This window comes from Hydra vulgaris, chromosome 07 (assembly GCF_038396675.1).
Source record: "Hydra vulgaris chromosome 07, alternate assembly HydraT2T_AEP".
Taxonomy (NCBI): Eukaryota; Metazoa; Cnidaria; class Hydrozoa; order Anthoathecata; family Hydridae; genus Hydra; species Hydra vulgaris.
This window is the reverse complement of record NC_088926.1, coordinates 8,554,979-8,567,500: the sequence shown is the minus strand read 5'-3', so window position 1 is coordinate 8,567,500 and position 12,522 is coordinate 8,554,979. Positions and strand designations below refer to the sequence as shown.

At 28.2% G+C, this 12,522-nt stretch overlaps 1 protein-coding gene across 1 annotated transcript; it reads left to right on the top strand.

Annotated features, from left to right (window-relative positions):
- The first annotated feature begins 11,388 nt into the window (after positions 1-11,388).
- Positions 11,389-12,522, top strand: LOC136082556 (zinc finger MYM-type protein 1-like). Its single transcript, XM_065801967.1, has one exon. The coding sequence runs from the start codon at positions 11,389-11,391 to the stop codon at positions 12,520-12,522; it is 1,134 nt and encodes a 377-aa protein (XP_065658039.1).

Genomic DNA, 12,522 nt, shown 5'->3' with positions numbered 1-12,522 from the left:
ATGTATAAATAAAAAAAATTTTAAAACTTTTGAAATATTTTTTTTTATTTTATAGAAATTATATTATTTTAAATCTTTTTTTGTATGCCATTTTTTTTATGACTAAAAAATTTTTTTACGAAACAAAAATCTTTATAATTAAAAATGATAAAGTGCTTATTAACAAATGTAAAAATATTACAACATAACATAAAGGCAATGAACTAAGACATTTTCAGAATGTTAACATTTGATGATTATAAGGAATAATTAATTCATATACTTAATATAGAACCAATAAAAGTTTTTCAAAACTATTCGTTTGGTTTAATATTACCAAACGAATAGTTTTGAAAAAATTTAATATTAGTTATATTGATATCCTTTTTAGTAACAATAAACTAGCTCATTATCTAAACTTAAATAATTATAATAAATAATTATAATACATATAATAAGTTTCTTAAAAGAAATTTTTAAATGATGTTATATTTTTTCTTAATACTAGTATATATTTTATTTTAGTATAGTTTTTATGTTAGTATAGTTTTTATTTTATTAGTTTACCTTCAAGTAATAATTTTTAAATTACACATTTAATTTTCATTGTTTTCGATTATTTAGGAAATTATAGAAAGGCTTCTAAAAAATAGGAAATTAGATAATGAGCAAGAAGATAATGTGAGGCAAATGTTGAAATTACATGGTAATAAATGGCTTATTCATGAGCATATTCAAAATGAAACAGGTGATTATTATTAAGTAGCTGTATGCTAGCTGACTTTTATAAGGTTTTTCAGATTTAGAAATATATAAATTTATTTTAACTTGAAAATAATACAATAATCTTTTTTTTTCTAAATGTATTATATTGATAATTCTGTACTCGTGTGATGCCATTTCAAACACGAACCTCTTACTGAACAGAATTAAGAACTTTTATTGATACAATTATCAATTCTGAAAAATTTTTAATTCATTGTAAAAACAAAGGCGTTTGCAATTTATAACACTTGAACATGACTAATAAATTTTTCCAATCACTGCTTACTTAAGTAGTTCTTAATTGAATCAGTATTTCTTAATGTTTTAGACACTATTTTAGTCATAAGACAATTTTTAATACTATATAATGTAAAACAATATAATTCATGAATTTTTTTAATTTTTATTAACTTTATAATTTTTTTTATTTCATTTTGTTATGTTGTTAAAATTTCTAATATAACCTATTCATCATTAAACATTTAGGGAAGAAGATTACAGTAAAAGATATTCATAATTTAGCGCATCTAAGAAGAAGGGTTCAATAGAGTCTTTACTGGCAGTCTTTCAAAACTGTGATGGTTTGTTTTTGTACTTTTTTTTTTTAATCTTAATTTATTTTTTCAACTGAGTTTGACTTGACTTGTCCATTAAAGAGTATTAACCTCTTTTTATATTGTAGAAAACAAGACATACTCATACAAACACTAATTTAAATTGTTCATATAAATTTTATTCTATATTACCCATATTTAACTATATTACATATTCCTTACCAGAACTAACAAAACCTTATTATTATTCATTATTGTTCTTAGTTTAAATTTAATATTTTATTTGTATTTTAATTTTATTGCTTTTTCCAAATGTGTGTTTATTTTGTAACAGGTGCAGATGTAGATAAAAAATGTGACAATAGTGGTAATATCCGGACAATAATATTCCAGGATGCAGAAATGAAGAGATTTTTTTCATGTATCCTAAATTAATTTTGATAGATGCAACATAAATGTTAACTAGTTTACGCATGTCATTATACATTGTCCTGGTTATTGATCCATTTGGAGAAAGCGAAACTGAAAGTGAAGTCAAGTTCTCTCTCATCGCAGAGAGTCACGCTCAGTCATGTCCTTTTTCAGTGAAAATGAAACCACTTTCACTGATAACGACATGACTGAACATGACTCTCTGCGAACAACTTTTCCAAATGCATGATTGCTTTTATGCTTATTTCATGTTTTGCGTGCTATGAGTAGAGAAGTGACTGTGTTGTCTGAAATGGGCATTTCAGAGTCAGATGTTATATACATTGAGAGCACTTCAAAAAATGGCATACGCATATTCTAAAATAGCATTTGAGGAGCTAAGACATGACTTTAATGAAAAAATTGCGAAGTAGTGTAGTTCGTTACTTTGAAATAAATAGGAATATTTGCAAAAATGAGTGGGTGTATTGTTGGCAACAGCAGAACTTGACTTTCGGACAAAGAAAAACAAACAGACTGGAGTCTGTAAACCGAAGAATAAAATCTGTATTAAACTTATTAAACCCCCTTACACTGTTTTTTAAAGATCTTTTTCTGTTATTGATGTCATGCGAAAGCGAAATCATAGCTTTGTTACTGCTGCGGAACTTTATTTGACTTGAAATCATAGTTTCAATAGGATTGAAACTATGATAAAGAATTTCATATTAATCATAGTTTCAATAGGATTTATAAATTTTATACTTTAATGAGAAATATATTAAAAGCTAATTTTGTTTTCGTTGATGACTGAAATAATTATTTTCTTTTCTATAACAAGTAATAATTATTCAACGGGGAAGGGAGGGGAGGGAGTATCTTAAGGTATCTTTAGGGTGGGTGGTAAAACTTTTCAAAAATCCTAATACATCCTAATAATCCTATTATATTAGTAAAAAAGAAAAGAGTGCAAATTTGATCTTAGGTCCAATGCATCAGTATCAGTCATATTGGCATCAGCATCGGCCAAAAGTAGGCAGTCTTAAGTATGCAGCCCTAATATTTAAAATTAAGCAAATATAATGGAACTAGAGTGTAACCATAAAGACCATTTTTTAATGTTACAATTAAACAAAATTATTCTTACCATGTAGGTGTTCAAATTAATTTTCTTTCATAAACTGCTAACTGATGATCAATAAAGTAAATTTCAATTCTTGAAATTTACTGAATTAAAATCATTTCTCAGCAGTATGAATACTAAAAGATAAAAATAGATATTAATGAGATATTATTAGAGAAAATAGAATATTGATAAGAATTATGTGTATAGGAAGAAAGTAATAGTAAATCTTATACAGTTTTAAAAGTGCTGTGTCAGTATTTTGAGGTGCTTTACCTAACGTTTTGATGTACCAATTCAAAAAACAATATAAAAAGGGTAAGTAATTTCTCTTAAAACTTTTCTAAGAAATCCCTTTTACAACAAGAAGCTTTTTAAAATCAACTCCTTATCTTCGGATAAAACTAAGCAAAGTGAACGCAAACAAAGTGATATTTCAAAATCATTCTCACAGCACCCATTTTAACTAGAGAGGAGGAAAGGGAAGGTAATCTCAAGATTATTCTTATACAGCAATTAAAACTGATGGCAAGCTGTACTAATTGACTTGTGTGCCATTTGGGCCAACAAATGCAGTTGCTGTTTTTCAAAGGAAAATCGACAAATTTATAACCGAAAACTCTTAAAAAGACTTATGCATATTTAGATAATATTACGGTAGCTGGTATGACTCAAACTGAACACAACTTCAATTTAAAGAATTTATACAAGGCAGCTGAGGAAAACAAGCTTTCATTTAACAGTAGCCAATGTGTAACTTCAGTCAAATTTTTAAATCTACTCGGTTACGTTCTATCTCATAATAGTATGAAGCCGGATCGAGAGAGATTACATCCTGTAATTTATTTACCTTTACCGTTAAACATGCCTCGCATCATTATTGGAGCAGGAACATGTTTTTGTTCTTTAAAAACTATTTAACAATACGTTCAACTCTCTTTCCGCTTACAACATTCAATGAACAAAAAGCTATTTTGAATACCTTTATTTTATTTTCCCACTTTAAGACTTTATTTTCCCACATAAGAACATAAACGTTTTAGGCCCTTGCCAGACATTGGCCCAAGTTTTTTAACTGCTTTTATTTGAACTTGTCTTCCAATAAAAATACTCTGTTTATCTTTATCTCCAATATTGCTAAAAGTCTCTAAAAGCAGCAGCTTCATATTCTGCGAAAGTTTTTCAAAATATTTTGCAGGGGTTTCCAACTTTTCTCTCCTTTAACAGTTTTTTCAAACCCAATGTAAATCTTGCCTTCAGCCTTTTTTTTTTTTTTTTTTATGCAATGTTTCTTTTCCAGAACAGGATTTTTGATGCGTTTTTTTTAATTTTTAATTTTACGTTCAGAAGTAATTTCTACTAGGTTACTAATCTCTGCACCATCATTAAAGGCAGAAACGTTATTTACATTAGGCCCAGTGTTTTAGTGGACAAAATTAGTAATATCTGAATTCTTTAATATACTGTCACATTCATCACGAGAAACCATATTTTACTTATATAAGTTCTTTTATATACATTACTTGAAAATAATAATAACACTATACTAGAACACAGTATATGACAAGAAGAAACACTAAAAACATCTTATATCTCTTTTAAAAGATATAAAGTTAACACTATTAATATAATTTTTTATAATATAATAGTTATATTTATATTATATATATATATATATTATATTATATTTACATTATATTATTTATATTATATTAATATAATAGTTATATTTATAATATAATAGTTAATATATGGTTAATATAAGTACATGCAACCAGACACTATTGAATGGATATAAACACAAAATATATCCGGTGCAAAAAGTAGGTATTCCAGAGACACCTCGTTTTTGCACCAAATATATGTAAGGAATATTTATTTTTCTACCAAATCATGTATTTAATTATACAAGAAGTTTCTTAATCTATTGTCAGCCAAGGACCACAAGGCCGTATGTCTACATTTTGTAATTTTTCTGACTATTATCAGTAAATATTCAACAATAAATAGAGTATGCACCCAATAAATCTACTCTTAGGAATGGTACAACTTTTAAAAATATTCAAAAAGTCAGTCAGACATTCTGGCAGAAAGCCTTTACAAATTAAATTTTAAAACTTGATTCCCTCGAAAACACTAAGAAAATGGACATACTACCACTTGGTACTCGGCTGATGCTATCACATTTTTATACTAACTGATAGAACTTCTTTTATATACCAACATTTCATTAAAACCTGTAATTCGATAAAAAGTGGAGTTACATTGTTTTTGCACCTATGTTTTTAATTACTTAGAGTGTTAGGAAAATGTGTGCAATCCCCAAAAAAAATCTTAAAAAACAAATGTATTTTTTAATTTAATTTTATTAAATGTTCAAATATTTGCCATTACTATTTATGCATAGTTGCATCCTTTCCAACTACTTCTCAAATATTTTCCTATAGTCTTTATAAGTATGCCTAAAAGTATCTTCATAATCTGAATTTTTTGACTTTCAACGTCTGTATGATTGTCAAAATGAGTTTTAAATGCGGTCAAATAGCCAAAAATCTGATGGAGCTAAGTCTGGTGAGTAAGGTGAGATCTAGCATCGTTATGAAGAAATTTCTTATTTTCGTACCTGAGGTAGGTCTTTGCTTGTTTATTTCTTCTATAATTTGCTTCAAGCAATTTTCAATGTAATAATTAGATGTTATAGTCTTACCTTTTTCCAAATATTAAATACGAACAATGACTGTTGTCTTAAATAAGATAGAATACATGTTTTTTGTTTCGAAACGGGCCTGCCGTACTACTGTTCTAGAAGATTCACCTTTGGCTACCCAGCTGGCATTAGATGACTTGTGTCCAATCTGTCTCAAGGTAAACCACAATTCATCACCAGAAATAACATCACACAATCACCATTTACCTTTTTTGAATTTTGCTAAATTTTCACGACAAGATTAAACCTTTTTCTGGAATTCCAAGCAGAGCACGAGTTTTAATATATGCTCTATATTCAAATTTATTCATTTTATAAAGTTTTTTTTTTAAAGTGCTTTTACTAAATACGAAATAGTTTTTTTATTATATAACCAATATATGATAAAAATGTAACTAAAATGTATAGAAATGAATGCTCTTTAAAATGATATATAATAATGACATAAAATTTGTTTCAATACATAAGTTTTTTAATAAGTTACACAAACTTTCTTGACACCCTATGCATATATGAATATTACCTATTCTTGTTATTTTATATAACAGACTAATGACATTTTTTCACCTTCAGTGAAAAATTAAAAATGAAAATTTCTTTTTACTTTCCAGTGTTAAGGTGGCTCACCCCTATTAAAAGTCAAAAATAATTTTTTTTTTTCCAATTATGCTATTTTAAACATTAAAGTACAAAATCCATAATCAATTTTTACTATTATGTGCTTTAAAAGTAACAAAAAATTCAATTATTGTGATCAATGCACTTTCCTACTCTTTAGCAATGCCTCAGCAACGGTGTAAATAACTAATTTATTAATTACTTCTTGAAGATTTTCACTAGATATTTTGAAGTATTTCTCAGTGTTAGATCTATTATGCTTATGTTAGATCTATTATGCTTTTCTACTGTTCTACAGAATATATGATTTTAAAAAAATGTGCTCTGTTTCATTATTCTAATGTATTTTAACTGAAAACTTTATGTCTGAATTTAACTGAAAACTATCTATCTGAATATGACAAACAAAAAAAAACAGAGTTAGAAATTTAAAGAGAAAATATCAAGGAAATAGATATTTAAGGAAAGCAAAGGAAGTAATTGAATGTAGCATGAAATCAGAAACAACAACTGCATCAAAGCTTCAGAAAAAACGTAACTTTAGTGCTGAAACAAATTGTGATTCTGAAGTCGACAATTTTTTCCTTATATGTAACTTTAGAATTATTAAAAAATATTTGAACAGTATTCTACATGCAGTGAGTGTAATAGCAAGCTAACTATTTTGCATAATAAATCTGTACGTATGTGATTTTCTATTGGAATTATTATACAATGTTCAAATGGGACTGTGACTTTGAAAGTAAATTTTATTCATCACCATATATAAATCAAAGTTCAAAACCTGGTTCAAACCCATATGAAATCAAATTACGTGCTGTTATGGCATTTCGTGAAATTGGACGTGGTAACGAAGCTATGTCTCCTTTTACTGCTATAATGAATATGCCTCCACCTCTTACGAATCACAGTTATGACCTTACAAACAATAAATTACATAAAGTTTAAAAGGAAATTAGTTCTCAGAGTATGAAAGCTGCTGAATCAGAACTAAGAGAAATGATAAATGCAAATGCTTCTGATGATGAAATTATTGACTGTGGCATATCAATAGGCGGAACATGGCAACGTCGTGGATACTCTTCCCTAAATGGTGTTGTTGCTGGTCTTTCACATAAAAATAAAAAGGTGATTGATGTTTTTTCTTTATCTAACTTTTACATGCAGTGTGAAGTATGTAAAATAATAAACAACCCTATTGATTTTGAAAGCTACACACAATTGCCAGGTTAATCATTTTGGCTCAGCAGGGTCAATGGAAGCTGCTGGAGCTCAAGAAATATCTCATTCGTCAATACAAAAATAGAATTTAAGGTATACTAAGTACCTTGGAGATGGTGACTCAAGTTCATTTTCTAATGTTGTTAAAAGTAAACCATATGGTGATTGTATTATTAAAAAGTTAGATTGTATTGGTCATTATCAGAAAAGAGTAGTCTCTCGTTTGCGTCAAATAATTAAAGATTTTAATGGCAGATTGTTAAGTGACGGCTTAAAAATATCTGGAAAAGGAAGATTAACCAATAAATTTATTAACACAATGCAAAACTTTGTTGGAATGGCTATAAGACAAAATAAAAATAACCTACTGTGTATGAGAAATTCTGTAATAGCTGTACTTCACCATTGTACAAATTTTCCTTATGAAATTACTCGTCATCAATTTTGCTTAAAAGGGAAAAACAGCTGGTGCAAATGGAATCAGATAAAGTTACAGGTAAAATAAGCTATAAACAAAAAATTAACTTACCAGTTCCAATTATGGAGGAAATTAAAGCTATTTTTCAAGAATTGTCAAACCCTGAAATGCTAAGAAAGTGTTTACATGGAATGACACAAAACTGCAATGAGTCATTTAATGGTTTCATATGGCAGCGATGCCCTAAAGCTATTTTTACTGCAAGAAAAATTCTTGAAATAGCTGTTTATTTTTCTATTTTAAATTATAATGATGGATTTACTTCCTTAAGGTATGTTTATAAAATGCTTGGTTTTCCTGGAGGTATTTATTTCGAAAAAGGAGCATTCAAAAAAGATAAAAAGCGACTATCAAGTATGTCAAGAAAATCAACTGATATTAATAAAAAACAAAGAAAACATTTAAGATCGATAAAAAAAGGCTATTTAGACATTGAGAAGGAAAATGATGATGGAAACTTTTATACTAGTGACAGTTTTTAGTAACTTTTCACAAAAAAACTTTTCGTTTTTGCTTTGTTTTATTTTTAAACGCGTTTTTAAGGACTTTCTTATTTTAATATGTTTTTCCTACGAAAACGTTAATATTTTCAGTTTAGTTAAAGCTTTTATCTTCAAATTTTCACAGTATGTGTATTAACTTATTTATGAGGGTTGGAACTAAAATTGTAATATTGTAAGTATAAATGAGTTAGTTTCAATGTAGTTTGTCAGACTGACACAGGCAATTGATCAATTTCTGCACATTTATTGCTGCCATTTTAGTTTTTTTTAACATTTGAAAAAAATTTTAGTTCTAGCCCTAAAGCAACTATTTAGCTACGATTTGGCGAAATATGGTGTAATAAGTGTAAATTTTACTCAAGATATCATTGTTTTAGATAAGGTAAGATTTTAGACAAATTATGCTGAGTCAGTATCAAAAACTGCAAAATTTTTTTTTTTGAAAAGTTAAAGTTTTAATGTAATTTCCCTATATAAAAAAATAAAAACAAGTTTAGAAATTTTATAAATAAAAAGTTAAACTTAATGGGGGTGAGCCACCTTAATAACACAGCCATGGTTATGTTACAATTAAATATCATAGTTATATGATAAACAACATCATATTGTTTGTTAATTATTTCAAGATTTTTGACAAATAAAATTTTAGAATGGATAATTTTAATGGCTTCTGAAATCTGAAAAAAGTAAATATAGATAACGATTATTTTTTAGTTTGTCACCAGAACTGGCACGCATATTTCAAATAACAACCAAGTATAGCATGACAAATGCTAGAAACAAGTTCCAATTTACACAATCCCTTACTTTTGCTAACATAACAATTGATGAGTCTAATTCTTTTATAAATATGATTGATACAATTTAGAGGAAAAAATTTTCATCATAATTTAATAAAATAAAATTTGCTAAATCTGCAGTTAAGCCTAAAATAATTATATTTTTTTGTACTAATAATAATTACATTATTTGTATTATCTCACCCATAAAGATTTTTTAAATATAAAGTACTATTTATCATCTATTTGGATAGTGGATGCATGTACTGAAACCAATAAACATTCTATGTTTAAAAAGTTTCCACTGATAAGAGCGCAATAAGCAAAAAATATAAAACTATTGCAGGTTTATCTGAAGCTTAATTTTCTCAAAAAATAAGTAGACAAATAAATGAATGTGTTTTAAACTTATTATTGTATGCCACAAAAAGCAAAGACTCAAGAATAAATCCCTGATGGATTACTTTATTAAAAGGTTGGGTTAAGTGAATATTTTTAATAGACTTGAATTGGACTTTATGGTTCTAATGAGATTGAAGATTTTAAGCCAGCTACCAACATAGGTAGTTAAATGTTTATCACTTAAATCGATATTCCAATTTATAAAAAAATGTATGTTTTCATATCCATCACTTTCAATAATAAATAACACACAAATAAATTCAATACATTTAATAATAATGAAATAGGTCTGCAATTAACCATCTCAAAATTTTAATTTTATTGAAAGAAGTTTTAGATTTCAATCAAAAGATTCTAACAAAAAAAAAAACATGCATAAAACATATCTACACAAAATACATAAAATAAAATATAAATCAAACTTTAAACAAATTTTAATACATAAATTATTAATGAGTTCAAAGATAAAATAAGACAACCTTACTAATTATTTGTCCGAAACTGACATCATCATCATAGAATAAATTAAAAGCTTTGTTTTAGAAATGAGATAACCTCATAAGGTAACCAAAACACATTAAACATACTTTTGATATGATTAACCTTGTAATTGATTGGGCAATTTTAACTAGAGCAATTTCAACTAGAAGTGATGGATTGATTAATACAATTTTTGATTGTATTTTAAAAGCAAATTAAAACAGCGATTTTCATTATATGACTTTCAATATATGTAATGTTTATTTTGAAGAGTAAAACAACCTTTTTAATTAAACTTATTTAAAAAAAAATTAAGGAAAGTACTTTTTATTTGTTATTATAGTATAAATTAATTTTTAAATTCGTATATTTTGGGATAAGCTTAAGAATAAATGCAGGTAAACTATTATATTACTTTTCTTAGATCTAAGAGTATTTGTAATTAGTTACATGCATTAAATATATATTTTATATATTTTAATTAGTTACATGCATTGAATATATATACAGTGCCGTCTTAACGCATAGGCTAGGTAGGCTGCAGCCTAGGGCCCCCGATTTTTAGGGGCCCCCAAAATGTGTCTGGATTTTTTTTCAAATTTATATAAATAAAAAATTATATTTCTAAATTTTCTGAAGAAATCATAGTTTGGGGGCCCCTCGGGAATAATTTTTTTCTTGATAAGATTTTTTTAAATTATTTTTAGAAAAGTATTAGTTTTTCAATTTGGGGCCCCCTTGGGAATTTTTTTTTTCTTGATAAGCAAAAATGCATGCATGCGTCCGAAAATAAACATAAATTTTCCGATAAGAAGTGTTAAATACAAGCACTTAAAATATCCCATTAGATTGAATTTGAAATTGCTGTGATCAACTTAAAACATCTGTTTTGAAAAAAAGTCATTTAACATGTCTAATCGGACTTATCAAAGTGGTGCTGCAAAGAGGAAAAAAGCCGCTAAAGCATTACATTCGATACATTTCAAAATATCTTCCTTTGACATCATTTCTTTTGGTACAAACGTAAGCATTGATAGTGCTTTGTTGCCAAATGAAACTCTAGAAATTCAACAGGAACTGGAACCAGAATAGGAGCCAGAACCAGAGCAGGAGCTAGAACCAGAACAGGAGCCAGAATCAAATCAAATTAAAACTTATCCAAACGCAACAACAAAAACTACTCAAGAAACTGACCCAGCATTGTGGCATCAGTTATCCCAAGAAGCTCAATCATTTCGGATTTATAATGTGCCAGAATAATGATGGGAGCTTCAAAAATTCGGAAAGGTTGAGTTGCGGACAAAAAAGGTACTTATCAAAATCTTGCTCTAGACGTGAACTACACAATGACGAATTTGTCAATCGTGAATGGCTGTTATACTCACCTTCAACAGGTTCTGTTTTTTGCTTTGTACCTTATTCTCCAGCAAACACTCTAATTTTTCCACAACTGGATTTGATGACTGGAAAAATGCCTTAAAATGTATATCTGGACACGAGAATGGTTCTGAACATCACAAAAATATGCTTACTTACTCCAGTCGGCAGAGAGAAAGTGGCCAGCTTGACTCTGTATTATTAAAACAGTTACATAACGAACAATTGTACTGGCAAAATGTGCTGAAAAGAATTGTTGCAGTTGTAAAGTTCTTGTCATCAAGAGGATTGCCATTTCGTGGAAACAATGAAACCATTGGTTCAGAGCAAAATAGTAATGATTTAGGAACTCTTGAGTTACTTAGCCAGTTTGACCCATTCCTACATGAACACATGAAAAAACATGGAAATTCTGGAAAAGGTAATACTTCATACCTCTCCGCCAATATCTGTGAGGAGTTTATATGCCTAATGGGAAATAAAGTTTTGAGCGAAATAATTTCTGAATTAAAAAAAGCAAAATACTACTCAATCAGCGTTGACTCAACTCTAGACTTGTCACATGTAGATCAATTAACTTTTACAGATCGATATGTTAAAGACTTGGCACCAGTTGAGCGTTTTTTGCAATTTGTTCCCATTCACGGGCATGGAGCTGAACATTTAGAAACAGTGGTTTTGAATTTTTTACAAGAAAATGAAATTTCAATATCTGACTGTCATGGGCAGTCATACGATAATGCATCAAATATGGCAGGACAGTACTCAGGCCTACAAAAGAGGATTAAAGACAAAAGTGAATCAGCATTGTTTATTCCTTGTGCTGGACATTCTTTAAATCTTGTTGGCAACAGTGCAGCTGGATGTTGTTTAGAAGCAATTATTTTTTTTGACTTTGTTCAATGCCTCTACAACTTTTTTTCTACATCAACTCATCGTTGGCAAGTGCTTCTGTCTTTTGTTGGCAAAGTCAAAAAAATTGTCAAACAGCTTTCTGGAACTCGATGGTCAGCACGTGCAGATGCTGTGACTTGTCTGCATGACAGTTATGATGAGATTAAAAAAGCACTTGAATTTTTGATCAAGGACATAAGTCAGTTAAAAGAAACTCAAAATAATGCTTAA

Bases quoted from the DNA above. Each gene is read 5' to 3' on its own strand.
- LOC136082556 (XM_065801967.1), top strand. From the start codon at position 11,389: ATGGCTGTTATACTCACCTTCAACAGGTTCTGTTTTTTGCTTTGTACC.